Consider the following 17,213-nt stretch of genomic DNA (forward strand, 5'->3'; position numbering starts at 1 on the left):
ATTGGGATGGGGGGGAGGGGGGAGGCTGGGAAGGGATGTGAAGGGTAAACCAAAGGAGGAGGCTGCAATGCTTGGTAAGAAATGTACACATTATCCTGCCCATGTAATTGTAACCCCTCTGTACAGTATGTTCACAAATAAAATAAAATTAAAAAAAGAATCATTGACTATTACTGAACCCAATGTAATCTACGATAATCTATATTCTATTAGGGAAATATATACAGTACACATGCCAGGCTCACAGCCACAGATGGGTATATACTCACAATGTATTGTAAAAGGAGGCCACAATGGAAATTATCAATTGTGACAGCAGAAAGAAGCAGACTTCTCCATACCTGAGTAGATCATGGAAAGAAGCTGTTAATGGAAGTGAAATTGATTCCCATTTCCAAAAACAAATGGGAATTTTCCAGGCAGACAAGGGGCAGGAAGGGAGAACATGTTCATAACACCCAGATGCCAAAAAAACAGGGAACCTCTGGGTTAAATATGATTAGATTTCAGGAGCATGTGCCAAAATACCAGGAGTTAAAGCAAGAAAGACAGGGAGAAATTGAATTATGTATTTTTTTTTACTGCAAAAAAAAAAAAAGGACTGGAACTCATGACATAGAACCATTGGAAGGCTCTAGGTAGAAAAATGAAATCCTAGACTTTTACTTTTAGAAGTCTAACAATAATGGCTCCACAAAATATAACAAAATGCTTAAATAAGGATACAGGTTGTAACAGTGAGTTGTACAAGACATTATGTTGAAACCAAATTTTACAATTTTGGGGGTGGGGGAGGAGTTAGGGGACAAGAGTTGGTAGGGGAAAAACAAAGGAGGTAACAATGCTTGATAGGAAATATACTCATTATCTTACTCATGTAACTGTAACCCTCTGTACAGTATTTTTACAATAAAATATATATGGAAAAAAGATTAGATAATGAAACAAAAAATGGTAACAGTAAGTTGGAAAGGAGGCTCCTGAATGGTTCTGATGAAGGCCAAAAGAGTGTCTAAGTTCTAATAAAGGAGGGAGGAAAAAGAAGGGAAAAACACAAGATTCAAAAGAGTATAGTGAATAATTAAAAATGTGATGGAAGTTGAGGGGGAGAGGTGAGAGAGAAATCATTATGATGGCTTCTAGGTTCTCTCCCCCCCCAGTTTTTTTTTGAGCAACTAGAAACACAGTTTACAAATATAGGGGATACAAGATTGTATGGGGTGTAACTGTAACCCTCTGTATAGTATCTTTACAATAAAAAAAGATTGTATAGGGATAGACAATGAGGCTAGAGAGGTAGAATTATAGTGTTAGAACTTAAGGGATGGGCAACTGTTTACGTCCACCCTGGTGACAGTACTACAGGCTAATTGAACAGTCCTGATATTAAGGTCCTCCCCTCATCAAATTCAAATTTGAATGCTTATATGTATTTTTGCCAATTTCTTGTGGATAAACAATCCTTTACAAATTTCCTAGAGTGATATCATTCCAGTTTTGAAAAGGCCAGATGTACTATAGGTAACAGTGAGAAAACTGTCTTCATGCTAAATTTGGTTTTCTCTGCCCTTTTATCCTAACGGATTCCACCAAGATTACTATGACAGTTTTTATTCCACCCTTCAGTCCTCCACTGAAACTTTTGGCTATATAAGACAAATACTTCCATATGGTGAAATGCTTATGTCAAGATAGGGTAAAATTTGGGAGGCTTTCAGTAAATTTTATTCCTCAAGCAATAAATTTATTAATTCTAAGCAGCTGGAATGAACAATTGGTCTGTAATTGATTTTGAATGAATTGTGTTTCAACAGGAGTAGGAAATTTGTGGCAATTTGCTACTTAGTGATGTGTAGACATGTAAGATGTCTTTATACAGCTTGCCTTGGCTGTAACCTTACACAAGTTGTTTGGCACTTGAACCTCTTTAGCCTCCTCTGTAAAATGAGTTTTGCAATTTTATCTATTTATGAGGTGTTTTGAGAATTAAATCAACTAATTCAAACTGGCATTGAAATATTTTGGGGAGCATATGGGAAGGTAAAGCTTGTAGAACAAATGGCTCTCTGACATACATTTTGGATTATCATTCACTTTTATAATTACCTAATTCAGTAGAACAAATAAGAACAGGATAGAAAAAAGATAAGTATTGAAAATCTGAATTGTGTTAGAGGAGTACCAATTAATCTCATGACTATGTGAGATCAGCTCACATTTTATTCTATCGTCTATTACTTTGTACAAAAAATGGCCAACTCTTGTTTTAATTTTCTACAGTGATTGTGAATGTCTTCTATATATGTAGCCCTTACATTTACAAAGTACCTCTCAGGTGAATACTAACTTAGAAAATCCAGCAAATATGAATATTTTTAAAATAACATAGCAAATACTTACTGCATAGCAGGCACTCTAAAAAGTGCTTTACAAAGAGCATCTAACTTAGCAATCCAATGTAGTAGGTAGTAATATCATGAGGGCAGAACAGAGAAGTTTAATAACTCTCCCAAGCTGACCCTGACAGTAGGACAGAGCCTGGACTTGAATCCACAATTCTGACTAACTCCTAATGCTGCTGCTGTTGAAAGATAATCAGATGCATACTCTCTATTCTTAGTATAGAAATGCTTTTAGTTTGAACTCAGCTGTAATTATTTACAGTCATTTAAACACTGTTGTGACATTATACAGAAATAGTCAACTTTTTGATCTCTATTCCTATGATATGTTCCTAGAATTGCTCAAGACAGATGCACATTTCAATGTACATTTTCCCTGCTAAGATCATGAGAATCTGTACAGGATCAGTAATTGTCAAATAGTCTCCAAGTAACTAAACTACTTTGGAAAAGGCTAAGAATCTGTTTCTTGTTTACTTATAACATAGTTTATAATTGTAAGTAAGAAAATGCAAGCACAATCATCGTGTATGATAGCTACCAATCTTTGGAATGAGAAGAACAAACACTATTCATAAAAGTTTTTTATTTCATAAGCAAAAACAATAACAACAACAAAAGAAAACAAAATAATGACCCTGTCCCATCTCCTTCCCCTCATGAAAACAGCTCTCAAAAAAGACCCTTCAAATTTTACGTTTTTTCCATTCTGGTTCATTCTTTGCTTCCTCATCATCAGATTCAACTTGGGCAAACATGGTTTTGGGCTGAGTCCTAAACAAAAGTTGAAAGAGAAAAACATAAGTGTTTATCATATTAGGCTTTGCATCTTTCATCAATGACAGCAAATCTTGAAATTATTTCTAAGTTATTAAAAACAAACTGTTAACCTTCTAGCAAAGAAAAGGATAATGATATTTAATTATATTCAGGAAAAGAATCAAACTTCCTTTTGAAGGTAAATCCTTTCTTTAAGTAAAACAACAAATTCAAGTTTCAAGGAACAAATTAAAAAATCAATGAAATTTCACACATTGTAACCAGGACAAATTATATAAAGGACAAATCATAGTCACCAAGCAAGAATCTATTTTATTTGTAGTTTTCTTAGTTATCCTAGATTTAAGTAGCCCAAAAACATATGATTGTGGTGCATACAAATGACAGAATTTGCATAGTTTTCTTAACTAATAATATTATTTTATTTGAGCCAGTAACAAAATTAAAAACAAAGAAAATGAACAATTTTGACTTCCAAACTCAGATTAATGCCCCGAATTGCCAAGCACATTTGGGGACATTATTGAACATGGCATTGATATTGCCATACACTATTATTGCTAAAATATTGCTTAGTACATCAATCTTTGTAAGAGGACTTTCTATACTTGGTGTGCACACCAGATTCAATGATATGCATTTTATACCATTCAGGTAGAAAACAATTCCAAGAACGTTAAAAGGTTCCTTTTTGTGAAGCTACTGGTGATTTCCTTCTCAACAAAATTCTATCATATTATAAAGATATATTTAAGCATAATAGCTAAAGGTTATATGGCATGCTTTGGATTACATCTTTATCTAGAGTTCAATTTTTAATATTATGGTTAATTCCAGAATGACAAAAATGATGATGATACAACAATAATTCCATTTATTTGGCAAATGAAAGAAGGATTAAAACTTTATCTCTGATTCTTTTTTTTTGGGGGGGGGGGTCCGGTCGTGGGGCCTGAACTCTGGGCCTGAGCGCTGTCCCTCAGCTCTTCAGCTCAAGGCTAGCGCTCTACCACTTGAGCCACAGCGGCACTTCCGGCTTTTTTCTTTTTGCTTATGTGGTGCTGAGGAATCGAACCCAGGGCCTCAGGCATGCAAGGCAAGCGCTCTACCACTGAGCCAACTTCCCAGCCTGACTGTTTCTTTTTGTATCCTGGGGAGGAAGAATGAAGCATCCACAACTTACGCTGATGTTGCCTGACATGAGTCATGTTCTATAATTCTTTGGGCATAAGTCGTCACAATTCCTGTCTGTCCAGTTACCTCATACAACTACCTAGAGCCCAAGCTGTCCCCAAATATAATCCAGTTGGTAAAACCTGTCACTTCAAGACACTGTTATGACATATATGAACAGGTCATAGCCCTAACATTTCAAAAGGCAGTTGGAGATTTTCATAGGCCCTGAGTTGTTGAATTACTTTTAGAAAGCAGGGCCACAACAAAGAAAGTGGTGCTTGTTATGTAAGATGCTGATCTTGTAACTATAGACACATCTATATAAGAACAGATTTGGCTTTTAAACATCCTCTGAAGTGTGTGTGTTTGGGGGGGTGGGGGGTGATAGAAATGATGTTCTAAGGATACATGACTGTTTCATAAGACATAAGCTCACTAGAGTTAAATGCATAATGAGAGTTAAATATTGAGAAATTACAATGCTTTCATATATAGGTATATATGCCTGAGTGGCAGATGATAGGAAGAAAATCTTAGGATTAGAAAGGGAGTATTTAATTTCATTTAAGGTGTTATTTTAAATATTCTACCTATTTCTAAAGGTATTTGTAGCAGGTCGATGGCTAACATGAGAAAGCACAGAATCAATGGAACTACTTTGCCACCAATGTGAAGGGTAACTATTCCAGAGAGGCACAAGGCAATGTTTCAGTGGGATGGCAATGCTCCATATTCTTGATTAAAGAGGTGATTACATAGGTGTATGCATTTGTTAAAACCTGAAATATGTGCATTTTATACTTTAAAAAATGTAAATTGTGCCTTAATATTTGGGTATGACATCAAAAGCACAAATAACAACAAAAAGATAAATTTGAGAATATAAAAAATTTAAATTTCTATGCATCAAAAGATACAATCAACAGAGTGAAAAAGCCATTTATGGAATAGGAGAAAATGTTTGCAAATCACAGATCTAATAAAGGCCTAATATCTATAAAGAACTACAAGATCAATTTTGCTAAATTACCCTATGAAGAAATGGGCAAAGGACCTGAATAGACATTTCTCCAAAAATAAATACATAAAAAGACTCCCAACATCATTAATCATTAAGAAAATGCAGAACTAAACTGTCAGATATTGACAAATGAAGGGGCAGAAGTGACAGCCATGCAGTTAATAATGTTCAGTGCATATGCTATAAAAACTAGGAAAACTGAAGGGTGGGGTTGAAGGAATGAGTAAGAATGATGAGAGAGGTGATTATCAATTTGATGCACTGTACTTAAAATTTGATATGTTGTATAGTAACCCCTTTGTACAACTAATTAAAACAATTCAATATAATTTAAAAATAAAGCTGGGAAAAAAACTTCCTATCCTTCAACCCATTAGGACAGCTACAATCGAAAGAATAGCCAGAATGTAGAGAAACTGTATCACTGCACATGCTTGACAGAAAGGTAAAATAAACTTCAGAATATTGGTACCTTGTAATCCAGCAATTCTACTTCTAGGTACATACTCAAAAGAACTGTAAGTACAACACCCATGTTCATAGCAGTTCTATTCATAACAGTCAAAGGATAGGATCAGCCTAAACGCTCACTGATAAATGGCTAAACAAAATGTAGTAAACACATAAATGGAATACTATTCATCCTGAAAAGGGCTAACACTCTAACATGCTGCAACGTAGTGAATTATTTTTCTGTTTTGAGGGGGTTGGGGAGTAGTAGGGGTTAAACTCAGAGCCTTATTCTTGCTAAGAAGGAGCTGTACAATGGGAGCCACATACCCCAGCCCTTTTTTTTCTTTGTTTTTTTTTTGTTTGTTTCTTTCATGTTTATGACTGGAATTGCCTGGAATGAGATCCTCCTATTTACACTTCTCCCATTGCTAGGATAATATGCACATGCTACCAAGCCCAGCTTTTATTGGTTGAAATGGTTTCTCATGAACTTCTTGCTTTGTCTGACCTTAAATATGATCCTCCTGATCTCTACCTCTCAAAGAGCTTGGATTACAAGGCAAGAGTCACCATGCCTGGCTGCAATACAATGACATTGTACTGAGTGAAATAAGTCACAAAAAGAAAAACACTATACAATTAGGTTCACAGAGTAGTATCCAGATTCATAGAGATAGAATATAGAATGGTGGTTGCCCATGTCTGGGTAGAGAGGGGTAAGAGTTAGTTAATGGAAGTACAAAGGAATGAATCCTCTTTGTGAACCCAAAAGATGTACTTTGGGACTTGTATACCATGGTACTTTTCAAACAATGGCCTTTGTTTTTGTATCCAATCCATCACAGACAAATACTATATTTCTAGAAAAATTTAATAAAGCAACTACAAATAAATTATTTTATTAAACAGATTCATCAAACTGTTATAAAATTTCCTAAGTGCTTACTTTGCCTTCCTATATTTGCCTCATCAGCATTTGTTGGTGGACCACAGTGGACAGTATTTAAAAAGAAGCCCATTCCTTCTCCAGATTGAAAAAAAGAATATCGGAGCATTATCTGAAATAAAGTGTAGATAAGACACTTGTCTTTTGAATCTAAAGATATGATTAGCTTCTCAACTGTGGGAAAACAGTTATCTACCAGGAGAAGATGATCAGGTATGAAGTTGCACTACTGAAGACTTGGTAAAGGATTTTGCTCTCAGGACTGTCCCTTATATAGTGATCTCTAATTCTTCAGAGTGAAGCATGAGGAGTTGATAAAATGTATGGCCTAGAGAAAAAATTTCTTTCATTGCAATTCATCCTGCCCTCCAAACCAATATTCTTAGAGCATAGTTAAGAATCTTCAATAGAGAAAAAATTTCTTTCATTGCAATTCATCCTGCCCTCCAAACTAATATTCTTAGAGCATAGTTAAGAATCTTCAATACAGCTATATGTTATTTGCTGAATAAACAGTAAATTTTTTAGTTGTTTTTGTTTGTTTGTTTGTTCTTCTTTTTGTTGGTCGTGGGGCTTGAACTCTGGGCTTAGGCTCTGTCCCTGTGCTCTTCAGCTCAAGGAGAGTGCTCTACCGCTTGAGCCACAGCGCCACTTCCTTAAATAGTAAATTTTTTAAAAAAGATTTTTCAACCTTATGTAGCATTTTGAACACTAATGTCACTGTTTTGTAGAAGCATAGTAGCTTACAGCCTCAAAGTTTGTTACTTTTCTTTCTTTTCAGCAATTTTTATCTTTTATTTCCAGCAGTCGGTCTTTTGAAAATACTTGGAATTTTATGCTGGAGAAAGATTTCTAAAACTCAATTCATGACTACATGAGCATTCCAAATGGGTTTCTTTAGTCACCACTTTACTAAGACAATGTGGTACAGCTATGATTAGGCAATCTCTAGCAAGGTTAAGAATAGAATTAGGAGGTTTATTCTCTTGGGAATGGCTTAATTTGCCTGTACATAGAAAATTATTACTATAATAACAAATCAACCATGTCAAGCATAAGCAAAATATACATGCAAAAAGAAAAAATATTAGTAAATTTGAAAATCGCAAAGTTTTTCTACAAATTCTTACTTTTAAAGCCAAGAAGAAACAAAAAACCAACAACTTGTAAATGAATTAAATCTGTGTTCCCTCCTAAGTTGATTAAATGAATTTTGTACACTGATCTTAATATAGATTCTATTGGGTGCTTGTATAAGAAAGTAGAACAAACCAAACAAAAATCTTATACAGGGACTTACTAGAAGGAAATAGAGATAAGACATCACATTCAGCCACACATATAATCACTATGCATGCCCTTCAACCCCATGAACAGTCAATAAAGCATCTCATTTTATTAAAGTCGGTTCTAGCCACACTCCTTCTTTTAGTGGTTTATGGCACACACTCATTTTTATAAGTGTTAATCTAAAGCTTGAACTTACAAAGAGTTGATATAGAACTTTCATTTTCTAGTTGGATTAACTTAAACATTTTTTATTTGACTATGTATGTCAACTTGTTTATCATCAAGAAGAGTAGATCTGATTTCAACATACTCATTGCAGCCAACTTATTAAATAAACTAACCAGAGGAGGCCGACACACACACACACACACACACACACACACACACACACACGTATTACAAGAAGCTGATTTCCAAAGTTAACTGTACAAAGTAGGCCTTTTCCAGCAACTGTGTGCTACAGACAAAATTATAGGAATCCAACAGAAACTAAATCCTACCTTCAGTATTTCCACTCAGAGGAAGTTTGTGTCAAGTCTGAGTAAAGATTTCCTCTGCAGTCTTCTAAAAGGGCATTTTTGGGTTCATTGTTTAGCGAGAGAATAAGTGCTGCAGGACTGTCTTTTCTCTTTTGGCTGAGCCCTCGCCTATGTGTTCTACACTGATCTAGTACTCAAGTAAGAGTCATCAAAATGTTTTGAGCTACAATGGAAAGTCCACAGTCACCTTCTTTTATATCTTGAGTGTTCTATTGCTATGATTCATGCAAGAAGCATAAAGCCAGGCCCTGGACTGTTGAATAAGTATGATGGGAAATCATTTATATTATTTAATCATCAGTATGTGAGTATAAACCACAGGTCTTTTTTTTTTTGGCTCAGATCCCACTGTTTATTATGAAGGAAAAACCTCAAAGCCAAAGTCAATTATGGCAACGACTTGGCAATCAGACACACTTGTTAACCTTTAGAATGAACATGGCCTAGATGAACTCTGACCCAGTCACCACAATTGTAGAATTATTAAGATTAAAGGCTTGACCAAAAGATTTTATTTGAAATTATTCCTTTTTTTTAGTGAAAAGTTAATCAAAGATGTTTTGCTTTTAATATTAGAGTCACATAAGATGAGAAGCAACAAGATGTTTCTAGATAAATTATTTTTTTCAGGTAATGAATATACAACATTTAAAAAAAGTAAGCACACCTTAGACTCATAAATGGGGTGTGCTAAGTAATAACAGTGTGAGAGCTCAGAGTCTGGGTGAGACAAACAAATGGACATGTGAAACCTGTGAAAATTGTGGGAGCAAAATAAAAAGGAAAGAAAGGAAAGGAAAACCAGAAAGAATCTTAGAAGATCACTGTGAGCTACCTTATTATCAGTGAGCCAATAAATTTCAATGATAAAACCTTTCAAGAACATAGAAGCTAGAAATAAGCCAGGATTCATCAAAGTCTTCTCATTTATAAAACCTATATGTACCACAATTTCTAAGTAAGTGTTTATGAAAGCTAGACACTGGCTTTCACAGTCTCAACCTGTTACTTCATGTATAAGGAAAAGAGACTTAGTGAAGTTAAGAGACCTCACCAAGCCATGACAGACTAGAACCAAACTCAGGACTTGTGACTCTCAGTCTAAGGTTCCTCCCTGATAAGCCATGTAAGCTCACAAAATCATCTTTTTCACTTCACTGTTACTCAATTTTTCTAATAACTATTACTAGTTACATTGCAATAAGCAAAAACTAGACTACCCAGAAGCCCAATTTTGAAGACAGACTGCCTGAATTTAAATCCTAATTCTGCTACTTACTATTTATAAGTAATTTATTGGTCAATTATAAGCTTCAGTTTCCTTATATGTAAACTGAAGGCAATAAAACTTATTCATAGAGCTATTGTGAAGATTACATAAATAATATATATGAAGTTTTTCAACAAGCCTGCCAGAGCAAAAGTACAATAAAGGTGTCATTATTATTATGAAGCTTGTTTTAATTTGAAGCATTCTTAACGTCATATAATCTATTCATTTTTCAAAAGTTATATGGGTGATATAATTGGTAAAAAAAATTTCATATGTTCTACAACATTGCAACTTGTTATTTTTTAAGTACTGAAGTAAATTCTTCTGTTATGGAAATAATTTACTGTGAATCTCTATAATTGAAATCGCCTAGTCTGTGTAAATTTTCTTACAGAGAAATCATTTGTGGTTTATTTTAATGACTTTTCTATTATTACCAAATGTGAGTGTGCAAAATAATCACTTGGGGGTGTTTCTTAAAATGCTGATTCCCAGCCAAATCCCACAGAGTTGGTCTGGAGTGGAGCCTAAAAATCTACATTTTTTTAATCCTCTCCCCTAAATAGCAACAACTCTGAGAAACACTAGCCTCTACACAAGAACATGGTAGACAGTAACAATCACCTAAATGTAACAAAGGGGGAGAAAAAGGTTATTTTTTTTTCTGAGGGTTTATGCCTCTTCTTGATATAAAATAATATATAAATCTTTACTTGCTCACAAAATAACTTTAGATGCTGCCTATGAATGTAACCTGATTTTTATTGATTGATGAGAATGATACTTTAATATATACAACCATACATACATCCACATATCCTGTATCGTATAAGACATGCACACTAGAAATTAAATTGACTGAATCAGCAATAATGGTAGCTTTATTTGGCAAGAAAAGTGGCCATAGTTGACAGAGCTGTCAGCCTGGCAGGCTGCTGGCTGGGTCCCAGGCTCCCACACACATCTATCCCTGTCTGATATGTAAGCTAATAATATTCTAGATCTACATCCTGCCCACTACCCAGCCAGCAACTTTCCCCTCCCTAGAAGCATCTTTTAACAAGAATCTGTAACCAAATCTGCCTATGTGTGGCTGAACAAGACACCTCTATGATCTGCTGTGTTTGAAAATTGCATGGTGATTACTTTGCCAGTATCAGGACTGAAACTTGAATATTCAACTGACATATGTAAAGTGTTCAAAAGCTCTTCATGATTATCACAGGTGATCATAAATGAGTATATATCATAGATAGTTAGGTAGATTTATGGAATGTCTAATTGTGCTTTTCTAAGTTAAAGCAAGATATAGCAAATAAATCTTCATTTCATCACTGACAGAAGTCAATTGCAGTGAAGAAAAACAACCAGACAGTTACACATTCTCAATTACAGTGACCTTTACGAAAAGAGCCTTTTAAATATTAGCTTCCCTTCAAACACTTCACCACTGGCAGTAAACAGTATACTCCAGCAGGTGAACACAGGAGATATAGCCCTGCAACCTTGGCTAACAAACTGAACAACAAACATAGAGCCATGAATTTAGTTAGCATGTGATAAATGTAACATGACAAAATTGAGTGGTCCTGGCCTTTGCAGAGTGTTTCTCTGTGTGCTGTGCTGTATGGGGTATTCTTTCCAGGTGTCTCCATATTTTCTTCTTCACTTCATTATGAGCATTTTAGCAAAGATTCTATTCTGACCACTCAATCTAAAATATCCCAAGTTTTCCTTTTAGCACGATCATCAAATGTTTAAGGATTTGGGTATTTTCTTTCTCTGTCTTACCAGAACACAAGTTCCATAATAATGGTTATATGCCTATCTCTAGAACCGTAGCTGACAATAGTAGTGCTCAGTAAATCTTTGGTGAATAAACATAACAAAAAGAGATGATTATTCCTTAATTCTTGTATGTATATTTTCAAAGTTACCTAATGTTTTATGAGGAAATATGATTAAACAGAATGAAACTGCTATTTGACTTTTCTTACAAAAATGTTAATTTCATAAAGCTTAATCTAATAGAATCCTCCTACTTACAGTTAAAATGAGAAAAATGCACTCTCATCAACATAATTCACTATGGTTCTAGCCTAGTCAATGTAAATAAATATGAAAAAGGAATATTTGGTGTAAAACATGGAATACAGAAGGTAGACATTGTTGACATATAATTTTCTACCTGGAAGTCTCAAAAATTTGGGTAAGATAATTTAAATTAATAAGCAAATACAATAAATACATAGATATAAAACTAATACATATAAATATATATAGGCATATACTTATATACATATATATATAGGCACATGGTATTTCTATATCCAAAGGATATATAACATAGCAAAAAAGTAAAAAAGGAGTAAGAATAAACTTAAAGGAAATATATTTCTAAAAAAAACCTTAAAATACTATTTAAGAATATAGTGACAGATAAATATGAAGATATATCTTTTCCTTGGTTTGAAAGGATCACTATTACAAAATCCTATCTAAATTAATAGATACACAAAATTCAGTTCCACTATTAGCAATAATTGTTAGGTTTTATTTGGGGGTAGGGGGAGAATAATTTAAAATCAGATAATTTTAAATCATGGAAATCTGCAAGAATAGATAGGAAGGTCTTAATAAGAATAATCATGAGTTTTCATTACAATAATGAAAACTGCTTCTGGTTCTTGAATTACAAAACAAAGAGCCTGGAAACTGAAACAATTCATATGACAGTATATGTGTGTAAAATAAAGGCATTGTTTCAATTCAGTGAAGAAAATTACCTTGACCAAAAGTCAAACAAATACAAAAAAATTAAAGTGGAACTCTATTTTGGTAGAATAGATAAATATATCCAAATACAAGTCCCTAGAACCTGTGAACAAACACTACAGTATTTGGGGAAAGAATGTGTACATGTGGTTAAAATTTTACTAGGTTTTCTCAGGTAGGCCCTCAAGGTAATCACCAGCACACCTATAAGAGCCAATACAAGTGAGAATGCAATATGAGGACTAGGCGAAAGACTAGACAACCACCAGAAGTTAAAAGCAGCATGAAATACATGTGCCCTTACAGACTCTGTAAGGAGTGTAGTCCTGCTAACAACTAGATTTCAGATTCTGGACTGCAGAATAATGACAGAATTGGTTTCTATTTTTCAGGACACCAAGTTTGTAATAATGAATATACTTACTTCTACTTCACTCCTTTTACTAAAATAATTTCAGGTGAATAAAAATTTAACTCTAAAAAATTAAGCCATGAAACTATAAAATAGAAAGACAGGAAAATTTAAATATTAGTCTTGGATGATAGGTCCTTTCTCACTAAAACAAAACCATAAACCTCCAAAAGGAAAAAAAAATTAAATCTGACTACATTAAAGTACTTTTCACATGGAACAAAATACCATAAACAAAGTAAAAATTTAAAAAGCTACTAGAAGAAATATTTACAATGCCTAACATACAAATATTAACCTTCTTTATTTAAAGAAGTATTACCATCAGTATGAACTGGCAACAGGAAAAAGCCAAAAAGCAATAATTACAGGAAAAAAAAGATTTTAACATTTTAATGTTGCTTAAAATTATAAAACACAAGTAGGAACTAAAGAATTACAAATTTTCACCTGTCAGATTGGCAAAGATATAGTTACTACATTATCTTAGCAAGGCTGAGGGGAAAAAGACACTGATTTACTGGGTAAGTTGGTAAAAATGTCTCAAGGAAAATGTGGCATTATCCAAATACATTTAAAATGCACATATCCTTTGACAGCAACTCTATTTCCAGTTTTATGTATCAGGACAAATACATATGTCCACATATGTTAATATCAGTGTTATTTATGAAAGCTAAAGATTGAAAGCAGTGTAACTGTCCTTCAAGAGGCTGCTGTTTTAGGAAAGTATACTATATCCACATAATGGAATATATAAGGAAAATAAATATATTTTAAAAATGTGACCTATTACTTAAGAACTCAAATATGTATTTTAAGTTGAAATTGATACTTTGTCAAGGTAATTTCTTATCCTTTGTTAGAACAATAACCTGGAATTCCAAGGCTAGATTTCTGGTGTGGATGGCAGCAATAAATTGCTGTCTAGCAGGTTCTAAAAGTTATGTTCTTAGTACTTGATTTTCTTCAGCTGTAAATTAGGATTCTGATGCTTGCTTAAAATATGCATTGCTAATAGCTATCATTTATCAGCTCAATGTATTTATCAGTGCAATGTAATATCTCAATGATTTATTTTGTGTGTAAACACACACATTTGTAGTAGAGTTAGCCATCAACACGGTGCTCACCACGCTTAACAAATTTTAAACTCTAATTCTGTTCTCTCTCCTTTCTTCAGCTAATCTTTAGCATATTTCTAAACAAGATTTCTCAAATATTAAAGACCTTCTACAAGAATAGACTATAACGGTTCCATTAAAAATAGAAGGCATAATCTACTAGTTTCTCTGATTGCCAGTACTGTGTTGACATACATTAGCTTATATGCACACAAATTCTATACAAATGAAGACTAAATCTATAGTTGTTAGCTGGCCAGCCTTGATATGACCCTCTTAGCTATCAAAATATTGTCCAACTCCAGGCTCAAGATGTTCCATCTGTAATATTTGGTTAGCAGTATACATTGTGAACAACCACCATCAGCTTTGCAACGTGAAGTATATGCTATTACAACATATTTAGCAGAGGACATAGTGCTTCTTCCAGAGCACTCAACTCCATTCAGCATTTTCATCTAGTGTGCTTTCACTCACAATTTCAGCTTCCATCTCTGAAGCTCTGGGGAGTTGGCAGGGCCTGGCAACATCTTTTCCCTCCTTATCTCTAGTTATTACTAATGACCACCAGATAGGGCAGTCTAGATACTCTAGTGGCTATGTTCCTGACTAGGGCACTCTAACCACAGTGTCCCAATTTATGTTGTAGGACTGCCAAATCAACTACCCATGGGACTTGGCTCAACACTGTACCCTTGCTTATTTCATCACATTCCTCTACTAGTTTTCTCTAGAAATATGTCTGAGAGAACCCCTTTATATGAAACATCTCAAGATCTGCTCCTAGGCTAACACAATGTGCTCTTCTTTTATGCAAAATAGTTCCTTAATGATAAGTAGACAGGGGGTAAATACAAAAACAACATGTAACTTGAGTCACTTCATAAGGAAATTTTCCCAGCATGCTAATGTTTTGAAAAGTGACCAGAAATTGGGTGTGATAGCTCAGCCTATAATCCTATAATCCCAGCTACCTAAAAGAAAAAGATTGGAAGGACAAGGTTTGAGACCAAAACAGGCATTTTTACCTGTTATTATGACTATCTCAACAAAATAATCCAGGAGACACATAATTCTAGCTAGACAGGAGGACTGTGGTCCAAAGTCAGTCCCAGAGAAACCTCTAAAATAATCAAAGAAAAAAAAAAGGTTAAGAAACTGGGGCATTGGTTCAAATGGAAAAAAGAGGGAAAGATAAAAATCACTATTGTATAAACAACAGACAATATATTTTACAGACAAATCCACTTGTGGACAAAATTAGGCATTTGTAAGTTTGTATTTAAAGAATTCCACGGGGGAGCTGGGGGTTTAGCCCAGCGGAAGGGTACCCGTCCGGCGCGCACAAGGCCCTGGGTTCGGTCCTCAGCCATGGAAAAACAAACAAACAAAAAACAAATAAAAGAATTCCACGGACTCCACTCTCAAATTACTCAAGCTGGTTCAAAACTTTGGCAAAGTAGCAGGGTATAAAATTAACCCTCAAAAATCAAGGCTTTTCTGTGTGCCAACAATGAGAAAAGCGTGGCTGAAATCAGGAAAGCAACTCCATTCGTAATAGCCCAACAAAAAATAAAATACCTAGGAATTAACTTAACCAAAGAAGCAAAGGACCTCTACAATGAAAACTTTTTTTTAATTTAATTTAATTTTATTTGTGAACATACTGTACAGAGGGGTTACAATTACATGGGCAGGATAATGCGTACATTTCTTACCAAGCATTGCAGCCTCCTCCTTTGGTTTACCCTTCACATCCCTTCCCAGCCTCCCCCCTCCCCCACATATGATGAAAACTTTAAAAATCTGAAAAAAGGAAATAAAAACAGAACTTAGAAAGTGGCAAAATGTCCCATGCTCCTGGATTGGAATGATCAAGATCGTGAAAATGGCCATACTTCCAAGGGCTATCTCCAAATTCAATGCAATACCTATCAATATTCCAACCTCATTCTTCAAGGAAATAGAAGAGGCAACCCAAAAATTCATATGGGCTGGGCACGGGTGGCTCATGCCTGTAATCTTAGCTACTGAGAAGGCTGAGATCTGAGGATCGCAGTTCAAAGCCAGCCTGGGCAGGAAAGTCCGTGAGACTCTCATCTCCAATAAACCACCTGAAAACCGGAAATGGTACTATGGCTCAAGCGGTAGAGCTGAAGAGCGCGGGGACAGCGCCCAAGCCCAGAGTTCAAGCCCCACAACCGGAAAAAAAAAATTCATATGGAACAATAAAAGACCCCGAATAGCAAAAACGATCCTCAACAAAAAGAACACTCTGGAGGAATATCAATAACAAATTTCAAACTCTACTACAAAGCTATAGTAATCAAAACAGCTTGGTACTGGCACAAGAACAGACCTCAGGACCAATGGAATAGAATTGAAAGCCCAGAAATGAACCTACAGAACCTTTATCTAATCGATAAAGGAGCTAAAAAAAAATAGAATGGAAGAAAGACAGCCTTTTCAGTAAATGGTGCTGGCAAAATTGGTTAAACACTTGTAGAAAACTAAAGCTAGATCCTTATATATCACCCTGCACCAGAATCAACTCCAAATGGATCAAAGACCTTGGAGTCAAAGCAGACACCCTGAAAACATTATAGGATGGAATAGGAGAAACCCTAGGTCTCCTTGGCACAGGCCAAAATTTTCTTAATAGAGACCCAGAAACACAACAAATCAAAGAAAGGTTAGAAAAATGGGATTGCATGAAATTGCAGAGCTTCTGAATGGCAAAGGACATAGCTAGCAAGATCAATTCAAAGCCCACGGATTGGGAGAAGATCTTCACTAGCTATACAACAGACAAGGGTCTCATATCTAAAATATACCTGGATCTCAAAAAATTAAATCCCCCAACAAAAAATCCTCAGAGAAACAACAGCCCAATAAATAAGTGGGCTAAACACTTAAAAAGAAACTTCTCTGAAAAGGAAAGAAGGATGGCCAATAGACACAAGAAGAAATGCTCAACCTCCCCAGCCATAAAAAAAATGCAAATCAAAACAACACTGAGATA

At 34.8% G+C, this 17,213-nt stretch overlaps 1 protein-coding gene across 2 annotated transcripts in view; it reads right to left on the reverse strand.

Moving 5' to 3' along the window:
- Positions 1 to 2,986: 2,986 nt before the first annotated feature.
- Wdr70 (WD repeat domain 70) overlaps positions 2,987 to 17,213 on the reverse strand; it is a 223,620-nt gene continuing 209,393 nt past the window's right edge. For both annotated transcript variants that reach the window (XM_013018678.1, XM_013018676.1), the window contains one exon: positions 2,987 to 3,176. In XM_013018678.1, coding sequence (XP_012874132.1) covers positions 3,089 to 3,176 — 88 coding nt within the window. In that variant the 3' untranslated portion in view covers positions 2,987 to 3,088. The remainder of the gene's footprint in view (positions 3,177 to 17,213) is intronic.

This window comes from Dipodomys ordii, unplaced genomic scaffold (genome assembly GCF_000151885.1).
Source record: "Dipodomys ordii isolate 6190 unplaced genomic scaffold, Dord_2.0 Scaffold41, whole genome shotgun sequence".
Taxonomy (NCBI): Eukaryota; Metazoa; Chordata; class Mammalia; order Rodentia; family Heteromyidae; genus Dipodomys; species Dipodomys ordii.